General features: G+C 47.6%; 1 protein-coding gene across 4 annotated transcripts in view; it reads right to left on the reverse strand.

The window, feature by feature from the left end:
• The window catches only part of LOC139419483 (RNA-binding motif, single-stranded-interacting protein 3-like), a 178,324-nt gene that overhangs the window by 107,979 nt on the left and 47,128 nt on the right, over nucleotides 1–23,217 (reverse strand). For 2 of the 4 annotated variants that reach the window (XM_071169454.1, XM_071169438.1), the window contains exon 2: nucleotides 7,264–7,439. In XM_071169454.1, coding sequence (XP_071025555.1) covers nucleotides 7,264–7,439 — 176 coding nt within the window. The remainder of the gene's footprint in view (nucleotides 1–7,263; nucleotides 7,440–23,217) is intronic. The other 2 variants (XM_071169445.1, XM_071169462.1) reach the window with 1 other exon arrangement.

The following is a 23,217-nucleotide window of genomic DNA, read 5'->3' on the forward strand; positions in this document are numbered from 1 at the left end:
GAAGCTATACACAGCGTCACAGTGCCGCCATTTAGACTGCTGGCTGGAGGCTATAATGTATTACTCTGTTCAGTAATTAAAGTTGGACATTCAAACAGACATGTAAAATAAATGCAACGGCAACACTAATCAGCTATCAGCTATATTAATATACAGCTACCCGAGCCTGCATGACATGAGCCATCCTCACCCTCTCTCCCAGCTCGGATAGATTGGTGTTTTGTGTAAAAACCAGTCTATTAATGCTAAATAATACACTAAGTCCACCTTATAAACAGAAGCTTAGTAGGGATTGTTTCATTATGCAATGTGCTATCTATAGCTATATACCCTTGTTTTGATAAACATGAATCAAATAGCCGAACAATGAGGAAGCAAGTAGTCAGCTTGAAGATAAATCCAGACACTAGTTCTTGTTGAACTCAGCAGGGTTGTTGTCTGGCTAAAAGCCTACACAATGGGCTGCAGTATTCAAGCTGAATTCAATTCAATCAGACTTGAGAGACTCCCCTGGTGTCCTTAAGTGCTTTTTTGTGTGCAAATGTTTTCACCAAGGCTTTGAGGTCCAGGTTGTGGGCCTGACTGTTTTCACCAAGGCCTGGAGGACCAGACTGGGGACCTGACTGTTTTCACCAAGGCCTGGAGGTCCAGACTGGGGACCTGACTGTTTTCACCAAGGCCTGGAGGTCCAGACTGGGGACCTGACTGTTTTCACCAAGGCTTTGAGGTCCAGACCGGGGGCCTGACTGTTTTCACCAAGGCTTTGAGGTCCAGGTTGTGGGCCTGACTTTTTTCACCAAGGCCTAGAAGTCCAGGTTGTGGGCCTGACTGTTTTCACCAAGGCTTTGAGGTCCAGACTGTGGGCCTGACTGTTTTCACCAAGGCTTTGAGGTCCAGGTTGAGGGCCTGACTGTTTTCACAAAGACCTAGAAGTCCAGGTTGAGGGCCTGACTGTTTTCACCAAGGCTTTTGAGGTCCAGACTGTGGGCCTGACTGTTTTCACCAAGGCCTAGAAGTCCAGGTTGTGGGCCTGACTGTTTTCACCAAGGCTTTTAGGTCCAGACTGTAGGCCTGACTGTTTTCACCAAGGTTTTCCAGGAAGTCCAGGTTGTGTTTTCTATCCTGACTTTCGCCAACCCAGACCGTCTTTCCAGACATTATACATTAGATGCCCATTGCGCTGGACAACATTTAAAAGTGGTCTTGAATGATGCATACCAACGTATACCAGAGAGATAAGGGACCAATGTATACCAGAGAGATAAGGGACCAACGTATACCAGAGAGATAAGGGACCAACGTTTACCAGAGAGATAAGGGACCAACGTTTACCAGAGAGATAAGGGACCAAAATTTACCAGAGAGATAAGGGACCGATGTTTACCAGAGAGATAAGGGACTAACGTTTACCAGAGAGATAAGGGACCAACGTATACCAGAGAGATAAGGGACCAACGTTTACCAGAGAGATAAGGGACCAACGTTTACCAAGAGATAAGGGACCAACGTTACCAGAGAGATAAGGGACCAACGTTTACCAGAGAGATAAGGGACCAACGTATACCAGAGAGATAAGGGACCAACTTTTACCAGAGAGATAAGGGACCAACGTATACCAGAGAGATAAGGGACCAACGTTTACCAGAGAGATAAGGGACCAACGTTTACCAGAGAGATAAGGGACCAACGTTTACCAAGAGATAAGGGACCAACGTATACCAGAGAGATAAGGGACCAACATTTACCAGAGAGATAAGGGACCAACGTATACCAGAGAGATAAGGGACCAACTTTTACCAGAGAGATAAGGGACCAACGTATACCAGAGAGATAAGGGACCAATGTTTACCAGAGAGATAAGGGACCAACGTTTACCAGAGAGATAAGGGACCAACGTTTACCAGAGAGATAAGGGACCAACGTTTACCAGAGAGATAAGGGACCAAAATTTACCAGAGAGATAAGGGACCGATGTTTACCAGAGAGATAAGGGACTAACGTTTACCAGAGAGATAAGGGACCAACGTATACCAGAGAGATAAGGGACCAACGTTTACCAGAGAGATAAGGGACCAACGTTTACCAAGAGATAAGGGACCAACGTATACCAGAGAGATAAGGGACCAACGTTTACCAGAGAGATAAGGGACCAACGTATACCAGAGAGATAAGGGACCAACTTTTACCAGAGAGATAAGGGACCAACGTATACCAGAGAGATAAGGGACCAACGTTTACCAGAGAGATAAGGGACCAACGTTTACCAGAGAGATAAGGGACCAACGTTTACCAAGAGATAAGGGACCAACGTATACCAGAGAGATAAGGGACCAACATTTACCAGAGAGATAAGGGACCAACGTATACCAGAGAGATAAGGGACCAACTTTTACCAGAGAGATAAGGGACCAACGTATACCAGAGAGATAAGGGACCAATGTTTACCAGAGAGATAAGGGACCAACGTTTACCAGAGAGATAAGGGACCAACGTTTACCAGAGAGATAAGGGACCGATGTTTACCAGAGAGATAAGGGACCAACGTTTACCAGAGAGATAAGGGACCAACGTTTACCAGAGAGATAAGGGACCAACGTATACCAGAGAGATAAGGGACCAACGTTTACCAGAGAGATAAGGGACCAACGTTTACCAGAGAGATAAGGGACCAATGTTTACCAGAGAAATAAGGGACCAACGTATACCAGAGAGATAAGGGACCAACGTATACCAGAGAGATAAGGGACCAACGTATACCAGAGAGATAAGGGACCAACGTATACCAGAGAGATAAGGGACTGTTGATATTGTAACCACAGAACTCATACGCTGGTTCACCACTATCAACAAAATCACAAAACAACTTTTTTATTTTGTTTGTTGTTCAAAGCCCTCAACAAAATGTTTTCTGTTAAAGATGATAATCTGATTGCATCTGGTAATGTATTGTCTGTCCAGTATCCAGACGACCTGTCCCAGAGCTTCCTGTACGGTTCATCTCTTCCTGTACCGTGTCTGTCCAGTATCCAGACGACCTGTCCCAGAGCTTCCTGTACGGTTCATCTCTTCCTGTACCGTGTCTGTCCAGTATCCAGACGACCTGTTCCAGAGCTTCCTCTACTGTTCATCTCTTCCTGTACCGTGTCTGTCCAGTATCCAGACGACCTGTCCCAGAGCTTCCTGTACGGTTCAACTCTTCAGCAATTAAGGAGAACGAGAAGCTCAATGAAAGATATTGCAGATCTGCTCTATTTGAAGCCCTCCTGCCTTCCGCCCAGTTTCCCTGATGTTGCCATGGTAATCCCGCTGTTTTTACCATCCTGTAACTGTCGCTTCTGCTGAGAGGTCATTTTTCTAAACTAAAACTCATAAAGAACGACCTGAGAAGCATTAGACTCTCGGTCTGATATGTTCGTTTGAACACCTGAGTCAACGCCAGGTCATTTCACCGGCGACCGTTTGTAGCCTTGACCCCATATCATCTTATACCTTCAATCCATATGTTTGGTCTTGTTCATTTCCCTTCCTGAAGCAAACCCTTCACTTCCTAGTACATATGGAAATTAAATATGTTTAGGGAATGACTTTTTGGAGGGTTTCTTACATTTAAAAACAAATTGACGTCGCTGACAGGCGCGTGGACCCCCAAAGCTCGCGGCTCGCCTGCATGGCGATACGTCAGTGAGGAAGGGTCTGGAGAGGAACTGGCGGAGGGAGACGAGCGGATGGGATAGGGCTGGCTGGCTGACTGGGAGGGGTGTCTCCTCTCTTCTCTACACAGGAAAAGGAGGGGTGACAGAGAGAGGTCCCCAACACAGCTATGATACTACAGTACGCAGCATGAACCATTACACACAGCCTACGACCCACTCAGTATAGACCATAACATGGCTTCACAGATACTACTACCCACTCAGTATGAATTATAACATGGCTTCACAGAGCCTACTACCCACTCAGTATAACCCATAACATGGCTTCACAGAGCCTACTAACCACTCAGTATGAACTATAACATGGCTTCACAGAGCATACTACCCACTCAGTATAAACCATAACATGGCTTCACAGAGCCTACTACCCACTCAGTATGAATTATAACATGGCTTCACAGATACTACTACCCACTCAGTATAAACCACAACATGACTTCACAGAGCATACTACCCACTCAGTATGAACTATAACATGGCTTCACAGAGCATACTTCCCACTCAGTATGAATTATAACATGGCTTCACAGATACTACTACCCACTCAGTATGAATTATAACATGGCTTCACAGATACTACTACCATCTCAGTATGAATTATAACATGGCTTCACAGATACTACTACCCACTCAGTATAAACCACAACATGGCTTCACAGAGCCTACTACCCACTCAGTATGAATTATAACATGGCTTCACAGATACTACTACCCACTCAGTATAAACCACAACATGGCTTCACAGAGCCTACTACCCACTCAGTATGAACTATAACATGGCTTCACAGAGCATACTTCCCACTCAGTATGAATTATAACATGGCTTCACAGATACTACTACCCACTCAGTATGAATTATAACATGGCTTCACAGAGCATACTACCCACTCAGTATGAATTATAACATGGCTTCACAGATCCTACTACCCACTCAGTATAAACCAAAACATGGCTTCACAGAGCATACTACCCACTCAGTATAAACCATAACATGGCTTCACAGAGCCTACTACCCACTCAGTATAAATCATAACAGGGCTTCACAGAGCCTACTACCCACTCAGTATAAACCATAACATAGCTTCATAGATACTACTACCCACATGGCTTCACAGATATTACTACCCACACAGTATAAACGACAACATGGCTTCACAGAGCCTAATAACCACACAGAAAACACCTACACCCTGAGTCAGGCTACGTAGTATCATAGCTGCTAGTTCACAGAGAGATGGAGGAGGAAACACCCACACACTGAGTCAGGCGACGTAGTATCATAGCTGCTAGTTCACAGAGAGATGGAGGAGGAAACACCCACACACTGATTCAGGCTACGTAGTATCATAGCTGTGACATTTACTCCTGAGGTGCTGACCTGTTGCACCCTCGACAACTACTGTGATTATTATTATCTGACCCTGCTGGTCATTGATGAACATTTGAACATCTTGTACTGTTATAATCTAATTGCTTGCTGTTTGGGGTTTTAGGCTGGGTTTCTGTACAGCACTTTGAGATATCAGCTGATGTACGAAGGGCTATATAAATACATTAGATTTGATTATGTATTTACAGTTTGAGGTGAAGGAGCAGTGATGTGTCGTGAAACAGTGTTGTTTGATGAAGACATTGTCTGTATAGTTTTCTGGGACTTTTCCACCCAGCATTGTCCCAGACATATCCACTGCAGCAGGAATAATGAAGTCCTCCACAATAGTATGGGTCTTGCCTGTCCCAGCCACTCGGTAGCTCACCATATAAAACACTTCTAGCCCCTTCTTATTAATGGTAACTCTTGTTTTTATACATGTCTTACTACTCGAAAGTCGTTTAAAAATCTCACTCAAAAAACTCCTGTAGCTTCTTTTTTTCAAATGGTCATGTTTTGTTTCTAAATGTCTGCGCAAGAGTGAAGGTTTCATTGAGTTGTGAGATAGTACTTTTGCACATATAACACACTGTGGCTGAGGAAAGGCACTACTCCCAATATAAGTGAACCCCAAATCAATGTAGTTCTCATCATATTTGCGCCTCTTCGATGGTCCAACGTCCCTCTCTGTGGTTCGGGGCTTTCCCGGGTCAGGGGGCAGTAGTTTGGTGCTTTCCCGGGTAAGGGGGCAGTAGTTTGGTGCTTTCCCGGGTCAGGAGGCAGTAGCTTGGTGCTTTCCCGGGTAAGGGGGCAGTAGCTTGGTGCTTTCCCGGGTAAGGGGGCAGTAGCTTGGTGCTTTCCCGGGTAAGGGGGACAGTAGCTTGGTGCTTTCCCGGGTAAGGAGGCAGTAGCTTGGTGCTTTCCCGGGTAAGGGGGCAGTAGTTTGGTGCTTTCCCGGGTCAGGGGGCAGTAGCTTGGTGCTTTCCCGGGTCAGGGGGCAGTAGCTTGGTGCTTTCCCGGGTAAGGGGGCAGTAGCTTGGTGCATTCCCGGGTAAGGGGGACAGTAGCTTGGTGCTTTCCCGGGTAAGGGGGACAGTAGCTTGGTGCTTTCCCGGGTAAGGTGGACAGTAGCTTGGTGCTTTCCTGGGTAAGGGGGCAGTAGCTTTGTGCTTTCCTGGGTAAGGGGCAGTAGCTTGGGGCTTTCCCGGGTAAGGGGCAGTAGCTTGGTGCTTTCCCTGGTAAGGGGGGCAGTAGCTTGGGGCTTTCCCGGAAAAGGGGCAGTAGCTTGGGTCTTTCCCGGATAAGGGGCAGTAGCTTGGTGCTTTCCCGGGTAAGGGGCAGTAGCTTGGGGCTTTCCCAGATAAGGGGCAGTAGCTTGGGGCTTTCCCGGATAAGGGGCAGTAGCTTGGGGCTTTCCCGGATAAGGGGCAGTAGCTTGGGGCTTTCCCGGATAAGGGGCAGTAGCTTGGGGTTTTCCCGGGTAAGGGGCAGTAGCTTGGGGCTTTCCCGGATAAGGGGCAGTATCTTGGTGCTTTCCCGGGTAAGGGGGCGTTAGCTTTTCGGCTGCATCAGATTCACACCTGTCAGTGTCCATGCTAGCAGTGGTAACAACAAATGGCAGGTGCCAAATGGCAGGTGCAGGTGTAGTCCTGCTGCAGGTGTAGTCCTGCTGGTCGTAGCAGTATGATGTCCTAGCGGTAGTAGCAGTATGATGTCCTAGTAGAGAGTAACGGTTAATGTGATTGGATGTTCATTATTTGACTAGGCCACCTGTATTTAATATTTGGTTGTTTTTTCGCTGAACACCAGATGGTTGAATTGTATTTTTGGCAGTGAAACAAGGCTACTCAGGCGAGGAGAAAAACCCAAATGTATAGCCCCCATTGGAAAATATAAATGAATTTAAATTTGTATATATATATATATATATATATATATATATATATATATATATATTTTTAAATGCATTTGTATTTGTCATAACTCCGACTGCATTGGGCATACCCCTGCCTACCCCAGTTTGGGAACACCTTCATCTACACTGATTGATGTGGAATTAACAAGTGACATCAATAAGCGATCATAGCTCTCACCTGGAATCACATGTTTAGTCCAGTCAGTGGTGGTAGTAAAGTAATGATATATCCAGTTCACTAATAGAGAGAAATCTCCACTTACGGTTGACATAGTTTGATGAGGTCCTGGTCACTGGTCCCAGAGGGCAGTCCTCTGATGTACAGGTTAGTTTGACTGAGCTGCTCCATACTACAGCCTCCTCCTCCTCCTCTGTGGTGACCGTTGTTAGGGCTGGGACTGGGAGGGACCATGGTGGAAGGGGGAGGGGCATAGGACTGCTAAGAGAGAGAGAGAGAGACAGAGAGACGGAGAGAGACAGAAAGAGAGAGACAGAGAGAGAGATACAGAGAGAGAGAGACAGAGAAAGAGACAGAGAGAGAGAGAGAGACACAGAGAGAGAGAGACAGAGAGAGAGAGAGACAGAGAGAGAGAGAGACAGAGAGAGAGAGACAGAGAGAGAGACAGAGAGAGAGAGACAGAGAGAGAGAGACAGAGAGACACAGAGAGAGAGAGAGAGAGACAGCGAGACAGAGAGACAGAGAGAGAGAGACAGAGAGAGAGAGAGACAGAGAGACACAGAGAGAGAGAGAGAGACAGCGAGACAGAGAGACAGAGAGACAAAGAGAGAGAGACAGAGAGAGAGAGAGAGACAGCGAGACAGAGAGAGAGAGAGAGAGAGAGAGAGAGAGAGAGAGAGAGAGAGAGAGAGAGAGAGACAGACAGAGAGAGACAGAGAGACAGAGATGGTGATTACAACTACAGAATAATACACAGCAGTATATAACAGTGGCAGCAGGCAGCCTAGTGGTTAGAGTGGAGGGGCAGCAGGCAGCCTAGCGGTTAGAGTGGAGGGGCAGCAGGCAGCCTAGTGGTTAGAGCGTTGGGCCAGTAACCAGCAGGTAGCCTAGTGGTTAGAGTGGAGGGGCAGCAGGCAGCCTAGTGGTTAGAGTGGAGGGGCAGCAGGCAGCCTAGTGGTTAGAGTGGAGGGGCAGCAGGCAGCCTAGTGGTTAGAGCGTTGGGCCAGTAACCAGCAGGTAGCCTAGTGGTTAGAGTGGAGGGGCAGCAGGCAGCCTAGTGGTTAGAGTGGAGGGGCAGCGGGCAGCCTAGTGGTTAGAGTGGAGGGGCAGCAGGCAGCCTAGTGGTTAGAGTTGAGGGGCAGCAGGCAGCCTAGTGGTTAGAGTGGAGGGGCAGCAGGCAGCCTAGTGGTTAGAGTGGAGGGGCAGCAGGCAGCCTAGTGGTTAGAGCGTAGGGACGGCAGGAAGCCTAGTGGTTAGAGTGGAGGGGCAGCAGGCAGACTAGTGTTTAGAGCGTAGGGGCAGCAGGCAGCCTAGTGGTTAGAGCGTAGGGACGGCAGGAAGCCTAGTGGTTAGAGTGGAGGGGCAGCAGGCAGCCTAGTGGTTAGAGCGTAGGGGCAGCAGGCAGCCTAGTGGTTAGAGCGTAGGGGCAGCAGGCAGCCTAGTGGTTAGAGTGGAGGGGCAGCAGGCAGCCTAGTGGTTAGAGTGGAGGGGCAGCAGGCAGCCTAGTGGTTAGAGTGGAGGGGCAGCAGGCAGCCTAGTGGTTAGAGTGGAGGGGCAGCAGGCAGCCTAGTGGTTAGAGTGGAGGGGCAGCAGGCAGCCTAACGGTTAGAGTGGAGGGGCAGCAGGCAGCCTAGTGGTTAGAGCGTTGGGCCAGTAACCAAAAGGTCACTGCAGTCCTACAAACACCGGCTTTACCAACATGTTCAAATAATTATCGACATATTTTCATTTAAAAAAAAGGTTATTTTAATGAATTTCGTCATACTATTTCATTCAATATAGTCCCGACACAAATCTAGGGTTGCTACCCAAGCCGGCTGATCGTTCGTTCTATTGGTTCTGGTTACTAGAGACGTGACCCAGTCGTTCGTTCTTAATGTTCCATTGTCATACTGGTTAGCAACGTTCTTGTCCCTTGCTAGCTAGCCAACTACGGCTAACTTACAGTCACGTCAAACAGCGCTGTCAGAATAACAGCAGAATAGACACATTTGCGTTAGTTTCAGCTGTTTCCTAGTAACTCTTATTTGGAAACATCCATAACAATGAGCTAACGAGGTGTGATTTCACCTGGCGTAGAAAATGTGCTCTCTCATCAGGACAGTGTTGTTTAAGAGGAGCTAGACAACAACACAGCTAACACAATCACTTCAGACTGAACCTGGACACTGTTGTTCAGAGGAGCTAGACAACAACACAGCTCACACAATCACTTCAGACTGAACCTGGAAAGAACCAGCTGCACTTAGTTTCGTTTGACCTTTTTTTTTTCAATTGACATTTCGTTGTATATATATCCACGTTCGTTACTATGGAGATAGAATCTGAATATTTAAACATTGTGGTAAAATGTCTGGGAGACAGACAGCGAGGTTTATACAAATCTCCACGGTTGAAAACAAAATGTTAGTCGAAAAAGAAATGTGAGATAATGTCTAGATGATTTTTATAGTGGAGATCAATGTTTATAAATTGCCTGGCTGGGCCGATGAGACAGTGGATTGCAGCAGTCAGATGGAACAGAGTAAATAGGCATTATAACGTCATGGATTTAGCGGGTGGTAACTTATGGAACAGACACCGGCTGGAATGCGGTTTTAACCAATCAGCATTCAGCATTAGACCCATCCGTTGTATGAATGAGGGGAATTACAATGAAGATATTCTGATGTTCCATTGTTAAAACACATCGTCTATCATTTAGATACTCCTGATTTCTCCAGGAATTACCCATGACACTACACTGACTCCCTCTCAGAGACAGAGTGGTTATAGAGGGGAGCACTACACTGACTCTCCGAGACAGAGTGGTTATAGAGGGGGACACTACACTGACTCCCTCTCAGAGACAGAGTGGTTATAGAGGGGAGCACTACACTGACTCCCTCTCAGAGACAGAGTGGTTATAGAGGGGGACACTACACTGACTCCCTCTCAGAGACAGAGTGGTTATAGAGGGGAGCACTACACTGACTCCCTCTCAGAGACAGAGTGGTTATAGAGGGGAGCACTACACTGACTCCCTCTCAGAGACAGAGTGGTTATAGAGGGGAGCACTACACTGACTCCCTCTCAGAGACAGAGTGGTTATAGAGGGGAGCACTACACTGACTCCCTCTCAGAGACAGTGGTTATAGAGGGGAGCACTACACTGACTCCCTCTCAGAGACAGAGTGGTTATAGAGGGGAGCACTACACTGACTCCCTCTCAGAGACAGAGTGGTTATAGAGGGGAGCACTACACTGACTCTCAGAGACAGAGTGGTTATAGAGGGGAGCACTACACTGACTCCCTCTCAGAGACAGAGTGGTTATAGAGGGGAGCACTACACTGACTCTCCGAGACAGAGTGGTTATAGAGGGGAGCACTACACTGACTCTCAGAGACAGAGTGGTTATAGAGGGGAGCACTACACTGACTCCCTCTCAGAGACAGAGTGGTTATAGAGGGGAGCACTACACTGACTCCCTCTCCGAGACAGAGTGGTTATAGAGGGGAGCACTACACTGACTCCCTCTCAGAGACAGAGTGGTTATAGAGGGGAGCACTACACTGACTCCCTCTCAGAGACAGAGTGGTTATAGAGGGGAGCACTACACTGACTCCCTCTCAGAGACAGAGTGGTTATAGAGGGGAGCACTACACTGACTCTCAGAGACAGAGAGGTTATAGAGGGGAGCACTACACTGACTCCCTCTCAGAGACAGAGTGGTTATAGAGGGGAGCACTACACTGACTCTCCGAGACAGGGTGGTTATAGAGGGGAGCACTACACTGACTCTCAGAGACAGAGTGGTTATAGAGGGGAGCACTACACTGACTCTCCGAGACAGAGTGGTTATAGAGGGGAGCACTACACTGACTCTCAGAGACAGAGTGGTTATAGAGGGGAGCACTACACTGACTCTCCGAGACAGAGTGGTTATAGAGGGGAGCACTACACTGACTCTCAGAGACAGAGTGGTTATAGAGGGGGGCACTACACTGACTCCCTCTCAGAGATAGAGTGGTTATAGAGGGGAGCACTACACTGACTCTCAGAGACAGAGTGGTTATAGAGGGGAGCACTACACTGACTCTCCGAGACAGAGTGGTTATAGAGGGGAGCACTACACTGACTCTCAGAGACAGAGTGGTTATAGAGGGGAGCACTACACTGACTCTCCGAGACAGAGTGGTTATAGAGGGGAGCACTACACTGACTCTCAGAGACAGAGTGGTTATAGAGGGGAGCACTACACTGACTCTCCGAGACAGAGTGGTTATAGAGGGGAGCACTACACTGACTCTCAGAGACAGAGTGGTTATAGAGGGGGGCACTACACTGACTCCCTCTCAGAGACAGAGTGGTTATAGAGGGTGTGTGTGTGTGTGTGTGTGTGTGTGTGTGTGTGATAATGACTAGTTGTCACCACTCAGAGAGGCTGAGCCCTGATATTAATATATTGCCTGTACTTACCCAACCATACAATCACTGTCCCAGACAGACCACACACACACACACACACACACACACACACACACACACACACACACACACACACACACACACACACGCCAGTGTGCCTGAGGCTTCGATGGTAGTACTATAACAGAATGGATTAAGTTCTCAGCAATACGACCCGGAACAGTAAGAGCAGAGACGGAGCAACATACCATCCCCTCTAACAACTATGTTCTCAATAACAGGGGAGGATATAGTATGGAGGGGTAACAGGGGAGGAAATAGTATGGAGGGGTAACAGGGGAGGAAATATAGGATGGAGGGGTAATAGGGGAGGATATAGTATGGAGTGGTAACAGGAGAGGATATAGTATGGAGGGGTAACAGGGGAGGATATAGTATGGAGGGGTAATAGGGGAGGATATAGTATGGAGGGGTAACAGGGGAGGATATAGTATGGAGGGGTGACAGGGGAGGATATAGTATGGAGGGGTAACAGGGGAGGATATAGTATGGAGGGGTAAGAGGGGAGGATATAGTATGGAGGGGTAATAGGGGAGGATACAGTATGGAGGGGTAACAGGGGAGGATATAGTATGGAGGGGTAACAGGGGAGGATATAGTATGGAGGTGTAACAGGGGAGGATATAGTATGGAGGGGTAATAGGGAGGATATAGTATGGAGGGGTGACAGGGGAGGGTATAGTATGGAGGGGTAACAGGGGAGGATATAGTATGGAGGGGTAACATGGAGGATATAGTATGGAGGGGTAACAGGGAGGATATAGTATGGAGGGCTAACAGGGGAGGATATAGTATGGAGGGGTAACAGGGGAGGATATAGTGTGGAGGGGTAATAGGGGAGGATATAGTATGGAGGGGTAACAGGGGAGGGAGGATATAGTATGGAGGGGTAACAGGGGAGGTAATATAGTATGGAGGGGTAACAGGGGAGGATATAGTATGGAGGGGTAACAGGGGAGGATATAGTATGGAGGGGTAACTGGGGAGGATAAGGTATGGAGGGGTAAAAGGGGAGGATATGGTATGGAGGGGTAACAGGGGAGGATATAGTAGGGAGGGGTAACAGGGGGGGATATAGTATGGAGGGGTAACTGGGGAGGATATAGTATGGAGGGGTAACAGGGGAGGATATAGTATGGAGGGGTAATAGGGGAGGATATAGTATGGAGGGGTAACAGGAGAGGATATAGTATGGAGGGGTAACAGGGGAGGATATAGTATGGAGGGGTAATAGGGGAGGATATAGTATGGAGGGGTAACAGGGGAGGATATAGTATGGAGGGGTAACAGGGGAGGATATAGTATGGAGGGGTAACTGGGGAGGATATAGTATGGAGGGGTAACTGGGGAGGATAAGGAATGGAGGGGTAACAGGGGAGGATATAGTGTGGAGGGGTAACAGGGGAGGATATAGTATGGAGGGGTAACAGGGGAGGATATAGTATGGAGGCGTAACTGGGGAGGATATAGTATGGAGGGGTAACAGGGGAGGATATAGTATGGAGGGGTAATAGGGGAGGATATAGTATGGAGGGGTAACAGGAGAGGATATAGTATGGAGGGGTAACAGGGGATGATATAGTATGGAGGGGTAATAGGGGAGGATATAGTAAGGAGGGGTAACATGGAGGATATAGTATGGAGGGGTAACAGGGAGGATATAGTATGGAGGGCTAACAGGGGAGGATATAGTATGGAGGGGTAACAGGGGAGGATACAATATGGAGGGGTAATAGGGAGGATATAGTATGGAGGGGTAACAGGGGAGGATATAGTATGGAGGGGTAATAGGGAGGATATAGTATGGAGGGGTAACAGGGGTGGATATAGTATGGAGGGGTAACAGGGGAGGATATAGTATGGAGGGGTGACAGGGGAGGATATAGTATGGAGGGGTAACAGGGGAGGATATAGTATGGAGGGGTAATAGGGGAGGATATAGTATGGATGGGTAATAGGGGAGGATACAGTATGGAGGGGTAACAGGGGAGGATATAGTATGGAGGGGTAACAGGGGAGGATATAGTATGGAGGTGTAACAGGGGAGGATATAGTATGGAGGGGTAATAGGGAGGATATAGTATGGAGGGGTAACAGGGGAGGATATAGTATGGAGGGGTAATAAGGAGGATATAGTATGGAGGGGTAACAGGGGTGGATATAGTATGGAGGGGTAACAGGGGAGGATATAGTGTGAAGGGGTAACAGGGGAGGATATAGTATGGAGGGGTAATAGGGAGGATATAGTATGAGGGGTAATAGGGAAGGATATGGTATGGAGGGGTAACAGGGGAGGATATAGTGTGGAGGGGTAACAGGGGAGGATATAGTATGGAGGGGTAACAGGGGAGGATATAGTATGGAGGGGTAACAGGGGAGGATATAGTATGGAGGGGTAATAGGGGAGGATATAGTATGGAGGGGTAACAGGGGAGGATATAGTATGGAGGGGTAACAGGGGAGGATATAGTATGGAGAGGTAACTGGGGAGGATATAGTATGGAGGGGTAACAGGGGAGGATATAGTATGGAGGGGTAATAGGGGAGGATATAGTATGGAGGGGTAAAAGGGGAGGATATAGTATGGAGGGGTAACAGGGGAGGAAATAGTATGGAGGGGTAACAGGGGAGGATATAGTATGGAGGGGTAACAGGGGAGGATATAGTATGGAGGGGTAACTGGGGAGGATAAGGTATGGAGGGGTAACAGGGGAGGATATAGTATGGAGGGGTAATAGGGAGGATATAGTATGGAGGGGTGACAGGGGAGGATATAGTATGGAGGGGTAACAGGGGAGGATATAGTAAGGAGGGGTAACATGGAGGATATAGTATGGAGGGGTAACAGGGAGGATATAGTATGGAGGGGTAACAGGGGAGGATACAATTTGGAGGGGTAATAGGGAGGATATAGTATGGAGGGGTAACAAGGGAGGATATAGTATGGAGGGGTAATAGGGAGGATATAGTATGGAGGGGTAACAGGGGTGGATATAGTATGGAGGGGTAACAGGGGAGGATATAGTGTGAAGGGGTAACAGGGGAGGATATAGTATGGAGGGGTAATAGGGAGGATATAGTATGAGGGGTAATAGGGGAGGATATAGTATGGAGGGGTAACAGGGGAGGATATAGTATGGAGGGGTAACAGGGGAGGATATAGTATGGAGGGGTAATAGGGGAGGATATAGTATGGAGGGGTAACAGGGGAGGATATAGTATGGAGGGGTAACAGGGGAGGATATGGTATGGAGGGGTAATAGGGGAGGATATAGTATGGAGGGGTAACTGGGGAGGATATGGTATGGAGGGGTAACAGGGGAGGATATAGTATGGAGGGGTAACAGGGGAGGATATAGTATGGAGGGGTAACAGGGGAGGATATAGTATGGAGGGGTAACTGGGGAGGATATAGTATGGAGGGGTACAGGGGAGGATATAGTATGGAGGGGTAATAGGGGAGGATATAGTATGGAGGGGTAACAGGAGAGGATATAGTATGGAGGGGTAACAGGAGAGGATATAGTATGGAGGGGTAATAGGGGAGGATATAGTTTGGAGGGGTAACAGGGGAGGATATAGTATGGAGGGGTAACAGGGGAGGATATAGTATGGAGGGGTAACTGGGGAGGATATAGTATGGAGGGGTAATAGGGAGGATATAGTATGGAGGGGTAACAGGAGAGGATATAGTATGGAGGGGTAACAGGGGATGATATAGTATGGAGAGGTAATAGGGGAGGATATAGTATGGAGGGGTAACAGGGGAGGATATAGTATGGAGGGGTAACAGGGGAGGATATAGTATGGAGGGGTAACAGGGGAGGATATAGTATGGAGGGGTAACAGGGGAGGATATAGTATGGAGGGGTAACAGGGGAGGATATAGTATGGAGGGGTAATAGGGGAGGATATAGTATGGAGGGGTAATAGGGGAGGATATAGTATGGAGGGGTAACAGGGGAGGATTTAGTATGGAGGGGTAACAGGGGAGGATATAGTATGGAGGGGTAACAGGGGAGGATATAGTATGGAGGGGTAATAGGGAGGATATAGTATGGAGGGGTGACAGGGGAGGATATAGTATGGAGGAGTAACAGGGGAGGATATAGTAAGGAGGGGTAACATGGAGGATATAGTATGGAGGGGTAACAGGGAGGATATAGTATGGAGGGGTAACAGGGGAGGATACAATTTGGAGGGGTAATAGGGAGGATATAGTATGGAGGGGTAACAAGGGAGGATATAGTATGGAGGGGTAATAGGGAGGATATAGTATGAAGGGGTAATAGGGAAGAATATAGTATAGAGGGGTAACAGGGGAGGATATAGTATGGAGGGGTAACAGGGGAGGATATAGTATGTAGGGGTAACAGGGGAGGATATAGTATAGAGGGGTAACAGGGGAGGATATAGTATGGAGGGGTAACAGGGGAGGATATAGTGTGGAGGGGTAACAGGGGAGGATATAGTATGGAGGGGTAACAGGGGAGGATATAGTATGGAGGGGTAACAGGGGAGGATATAGTATGGAGGGGTAAAAGGGGAGGATATAGTATGGAGGGGTAACAGGGGAGGATATAGTATGGAGGGGTAACAGGGGAGGATATGGTATGGAGGGGTAATAGGGGAGGATATAGTATGGAGGGGTAACTGGGGAGGATATGGTATGGAGGGGTAACAGGGGAGGATATAGTATGGAGGGGTAACAGGGGAGGATATAGTATGGAGGGGTAACAGGGGAGGATATAGTATGGAGGGTTAACTGGGGAGGATATAGTATGGAGGGGTACAGGGGAGGATATAGTATGGAGGGGTAATAGGGGAGGATATAGTATGGAGGGGTAACAGGGGAGGATATAGTATGGAGGGTTAACAGGGGAGGATATAGTATGGAGGGGTAACAGGGGAGGATATAGTATGGAGGGGTAATAGGGGAGGATATAGTATGGAGGGGTAATAGGGGAGGATATAGTATGGAGGGGTAACAGGGGAGGATATAGTATGGAGGGGTAACAGGGGAGGATATAGTATGGAGGGGTAACAGGGGAGGATATCGTATGGAGGGGTAATAGGGAGGATATAGTATGGAGGGGTGACAGGGGAGGATATAGTATGGAGGGGTAACAGGGGAGGATATAGTATGGAGGGGTAACAGGGGTGGATATAGTATGGAGGGGTAACAGGGGAGGATATAGTGTGAAGGGGTAACAGGGGAGGATATAGTATGGAGGGGTAACAGGGAGGATATAGTATGGAGGGCTAACAGGGGAGGATATAGTATGGAGGGCTAACAGGGGAGGATATAGTATGGAGGGGTAACAGGGGAGGATACAATATGGAGGGGTAATAGGGAGGATATAGTATGGAGGGGTAACAGGGGAGGATATAGTATGGAGGGTAATAGGGAGGAGATAGTATGGAGGGGTAACAGGGGAGGATATAGTATGGAGGGGTAATAGGGAGGAGATAGTATGGAGGGGTAACAGGGGAGGATATAGTATGGAGGGGTAATAGGGAGGATATAGTATGAAGGGGTAACAGGGAAGAATATAGTATAGAGGGGTAACAGGGGAGGATATAGTATGGAGGGGTAACAGGGGAGGATATAGTATGTAGGGGTAACAGGGGAGGATATAGTATAGAGGGGTAACAGGGGAGGATATAGTATGGAGGGGTAACAGGGGAGGATATAGTGTGGAGGGGTAACAGGGGAGGATATAGTATGGAGGGGTAACAGGGGAGGATATAGTATGGAGGGGTAACAGGGGAGGATATAGAATGGAGGGGTAACAGGGGAGGATAGAGTATGTCTGGAGGGGTAACAGGGGAGGATTGAGTATGGTGGGGTGACAGGAGAGGAGAGGATGAGAGGAGAGAGAGGGGAAGAGGGGAGGAGGGAGATAAGGGGAAGTGAAAAGGGTAGATGAGGGGAAGAGATGGGGAAGTCAGCTCTCTGTAATGATACTGTATGTTGACACATGTTCTCCTCTCCAACAACATCTCACAGTTTCACCTATTTGACTCCTCTCACAGTAATCTCATCATCTGGAAAACTCAGAGACATTAGCCTACTGGGCCATCCCAGAAAGCCATCCCAGAACGCCATCCCAGAAAGCCATCCCAGAAAGCCATCCCATAAAGCCATCCCAGAAAGCCATCCCATAATGGCCATCCCAGAAAGCCATCCCACAAAGCCATCCCATAAAGCCATCCCATAAAGCCATCCCATAATGCCATCCCATAAAGCCATCCCATAATGGCCATCCCAGAAAGCCATCACACAAAGCCATCCCATAAAGCCATCACATAAAGCCATCCCATAATGCCATCCCATAAAGCCATCCCATAATGGCCATCCCAGAAAGCCCTCCCATAAAGCCATCCCATAAAGCCATCCCATAAAGCCCTCCCATAAAGCCCTCCCATAAAGCCCTCCCATAAAGCCCTCCCATAAAGCCCTTTCATAAAGCCCTCCCATAAAGCCATCCCATAAAGCCATCCCAGAGAGCCATCCCATAAAGCCATCCCATAAAGCCATCACATAAAGCCCTCCAATAAAGCCCTCCCATAAAGCCCTCCCATAAAGCCCTCCCATAAAGCCCTCCCATAAAGCCCTCCCATAAAGCCCTTTCATAATGTCATAATATCCACCATTTAACGGGAGTTTTTATCCAAAGCCACTAACAGTCAGTCATGTGTTGTATGTGTGGCCCAGCAGGTATTGAACCTTCTATACTGGTGTAGCGAACACCATGATCCACCAACTGAGCCACACAGGTCACTGTTTGTAGACAGTCACCTCCCCTCCTCAACTGCCCTGCCCTGCCCTCCCCTCCCCCCTCGGCACCAACACATCCCTTACAAATATTCCACTAACAATCAGCCTGCCCACTAAACGTACTCTCTTCATGAACACAACAACTGCTTTGTTCATTCTGAAAGCAGAATGTATAAATTCAGCTCCCACCTTTTCACCGACCGCGAGCAGAGCCTCCTCCACCTTAACTCCATTCTCAGGAACACACAGCGGAGGAGACAGCATCTCCTCCGTGCTATGCTGCAAGGCCATCGTGCACACCGCACCGTTCAAACCCCAGGAAACTAAAACTCCTTCCTCTTCCTCCCTAACTTTGAACAAAAACAGCGGGTGCCGCTAAACTAAACTGTTTGAATCTCAAACATAGAAAATAAAATTGAAAGAAAAGAATAAGGAAAATAAGTAAGGACAGAGACCTCCACACAGCCTCTCAACTACAAACACTCCCAACATGCATTGAGAGAGAGAGAGAAAGAATGAGCGAGAGAGAGAGAGAGAGAGAGAGAGAGAGCTGTTCTGGACAAGTCCACCGCTTCCTGAAGAAAGGCTGATGAAATAATAGAGTCTATTTTAGGATCAGAGCTGCAATCCTTTCCTTTCTCTCAGAGGAACAGTTGAGGAAGAGACTGAGGAAGAGACTGAGGAAGAAACTGAAGAAGGGACTGAGGAAGGAAATGAGGAAGAGACTGAGGAAGAGACTGAGGAAGGGACTGAAGAAGGGACTGAGGAATGGGCTGAGGAAGGGGCTGAGGAAGGGACTGAGGAAGAGACTGAGGAAGGGACTGAGGAAGAGACTGAGGAAGAGACTGAGGAATGGGCTGAGGAATGGGCTGAGGAAGGGACTGAGGAAGGGACTGAGGAAGAGACTGAGGAAGGGACTGAGGAAGAGACTGAGGAAGGGACTGAGGAATGGGCTGAGGAAGGGACTGAGGAAGAGACTGAGGAAGGGACTGAGGAGGAGACTGAGGAAGAGACTGAGGAAGGGACTGAGGAAGGGAATGAGGAAGGGACTGATGAAGAGACTGAGGAAGGGACTGAAAAAGGAACTGAGGAAGGGACCGAGGAAGGGACTGAGGAAGGGACTGAGGAAGGGACAGAGGAAGAGACTGAGGAAGAGACTGAGGAAGAGACTGAGGAAGGAACTGAGGAAGGGACTGAGGAAGGAAATTATGAAAGAAATGAGGAAGAGACTGAGGAAGGGACTGAGGAAGAGACTGAGGAAGGAACTGAGGAAGTGACTGAGGAAGGGACTGAGGAATGGGCTGAGGAAGGGACTGAGGAAGAGACTGAGGAAGGGACTGAGGAGGAGACTGAGGAAGAGACTGAGGAAGGGACTGAGGAAGGGACTGAGGAAGGGAATGAGGAAGGGACTGAGGAAGAGACTGAGGAAGGGACTGAAAAAGGAACTGAGGAAGGGACCGAGGAAGGGACTGAGGAAGGGACTGAGGAAGAGACTGAGGAAGAGACTGAGGAAGGAACTGAGGAAGGGACTGAGGAAGGAAATGAGGAAAGAAATGAGGAAGAGACTGAGGAAGGGACTGAGGAAAAGACTGAGGAAGGAACTGAGGAAGGGACTGACGAAGGGACTGAGGAAGTGACTGAGGAAGTGACTGAGGAAGAGACTGAGAAAGGGACTATAAACACCCCGGCGCCACACACACCTCATCACATACACACATCTCAACATACACACACAGATCTCATCACACACACCCACTTCTCATCAAACACACCCAAAGACATATCTCATTACACACATCTCATTACACACACAAACCTCATCATACACACACCCACACACATATCTCATTATACACACAAACCTCATCATACACACACCCACACACATATCTCATTATACACACAAACCTCATCATACACACACCCACATCTCATCATACATACACACACACACACACACACACACACACACACACACACACATACATACACACACACACACACACACACACACACACACACACACACACACCAACACACACATCTCATCACACACATCTCAACACATTATTCATCTGTTATGAATCCATGGATGTATGTAGAAATCCATCAGCAGAAAGAGTCTGCTGGACCAACACATCACACCATCATTAACCAATAGAGAGTCTGCTGGACCAACACATCACACCTTCATTAACCAATAGAGAGTCTGCTGGACCAACACATCACACCTTCATTAACCAATAGAGAAAGAGTCTGCTGGACCAACACATCACACCTTCATTAACCAATAGAGAGTCTGCTGGACCAACACATCACACCTTCATTAACCAATAGAGAGTCTGCTGCACCAACACATCACACCTTCATTAACCAATAGAGAAAGAGTCTGCTGGACCAACACATCACACCTTCATTAACCAATAGAGAGTCTGCTGGACCAACACATCACACCTTCATTAACCAATAGAGAGTCTGCTGGACCAACACATCACACCTTCATTAACCAATAGAGAAAGAGTCTGCTGCCTTCATTAACCAATAGAGAAAGAGTCTGCTGCCTTCATTAACCAATAGAGAAAGAGTCTGCTGCCTTCATTAACCAATAGAGAGTCTGCTGGACCAACACGTCACACCTTCATTAACCAATAGAGAAAGAGTCTGCTGGACCAACACATCACACCTTCATTAACCAATAGAGAGTCTGCTGGACCAACACATCACACCTTCATTAACCAATAGAGAGTCTGCTGGACCAACACATCACACCTTCATTAACCAATAGAGAGTCTGCTGGGACCAACACATCACACCTTCATTAACCAATAGAGAGTCTGCTGGACCAACACATCACACCTTCATTAACCAATAGAGAGTCTGCTGGACCAACACATCACACCTTCATTAACCAATAGAGAGTCTGCTGGACCAACACGTCACACCTTCATTAACCAATAGAGAAAGAGTCTGCTGCCTTCATTAACCAATAGAGAGTCTGCTGGACCAACACATCACACCTTCATTAACCAATAGAGAGTCTGCTGGACCAACACATCACACCTTCATTAACCAATAGAGAGTCTGCTGGACCAACACATCACACCTTCATTAACCAATAGAGAGTCTGCTGGACCAACACATCACACCTTCATTAACCAATAGAGAGTCTGCTGGACCAACACATCACACCTTCATTAACCAATAGAGAAAGAGTCTGCTGCCTTCATTAACCAATAGAGAAAGAGTCTGCTGCCTTCATTAACCAATAGAGAAAGAGTCTGCTGCCTTCATTAACCAATAGAGAGTCTGCTGGACCAACACATCACACCTTCATTAACCAATAGAGAGTCTGCTGGACCAACACATCACACCTTCATTAACCAATAGAGAAAGAGTCTGCTGGACCAACACATTACACCTTCATTAACCAATAGAGAGTCTGCTGGACCAACACATCACACCTTCATTAACCAATAGAGAGTCTGCTGGACCAACACATCACACCTTCATTAACCAATAGAGAGTCTGCTGGACCAACACATCACACCTTCATTAACCAATAGAGAGTCTGCTGGACCAACACATCACACCATCATTAACCAATAGAGAGTCTGCTGGACCAACACATCACACCTTCATTAACCAATAGAGAGTCTGCTGGACCAACACATCACACCTTCATTAACCAATAGAGAGTCTGCTGGACCAACACATCACACCTTCATTAACCAATAGAGAGTCTGCTGGACCAACACATCACACCTTCATTAACCAATAGAGAAAGAGTCTGCTGGACCAACACATCACACCTTCATTAACCAATAGAGAAAGAGTCTGCTGGACCAACACATCACACCTTCATTAACCAATAGAGAGTCTGCTGGACCAACACATCACACCTTCATTAACCAATAGAGAGTCTGCTGGACCAACACATCACACCTTCATTAACCAATAGAGAGTCTGCTGGACCAACACATCACACCTTCATTAACCAATAGAGAGTCTGCTGGACCAACACATCACACCTTCATTAACCAATAGAGAGTCTGCTGGACCAACACATCACACCTTCATTAACCAATAGAGAGTCTGCTGGACCAACACATCACACCTTCATTAACCAATAGAGAGTCTGCTGGACCAACACATCACACCTTCATTAACCAATAGAGAGTCTGCTGGACCAACACATCACACCTTCATTAACCAATAGAGAAAGAGTCTGCTGCCTTCATTAACCAATAGAGAAAGAGTCTGCTGGACCAGTACGTCACACCTTCATTAACCAATAGAGAAAGAGTCTGCTGCCTTCATTAACCAATAGAGAAAGAGTCTGCTGGACCAGTACGTCACACCTTCATTAACCAATAGAGAAAGAGTCTGCTGCCTTCATTAACCAATAGAGAAAGAGTCTGCTGGACCAGTACGTCACACCTTCATTAACCAATAGAGAGTCTGCTGGACCAACACATCACACCTTCATTAACCAATAGAGAGTCTGCTGGACCAACACATCACACCTTCATTAACCAATAGAGAGTCTGCTGGACCAACACATCACACCTTCATTAACCAATAGAGAGTCTGCTGGACCAACACATCACACCTTCATTAACCAATAGAGAGTCTGCTGGACCAACACATCACACCTTCATTAACCAATAGAGAGTCTGCTGGACCAACACATCACACCTTCATTAACCAATAGAGAAAGAGTCTGCTGGACCAACACATCACACCTTCATTAACCAATAGAGAGTCTGCTGGACCAACACATCACACCTTC

This window comes from Oncorhynchus clarkii, chromosome 2 (genome assembly GCF_045791955.1).
Source record: "Oncorhynchus clarkii lewisi isolate Uvic-CL-2024 chromosome 2, UVic_Ocla_1.0, whole genome shotgun sequence".
NCBI lineage: Eukaryota > Metazoa > Chordata > Actinopteri > Salmoniformes > Salmonidae > Oncorhynchus > Oncorhynchus clarkii.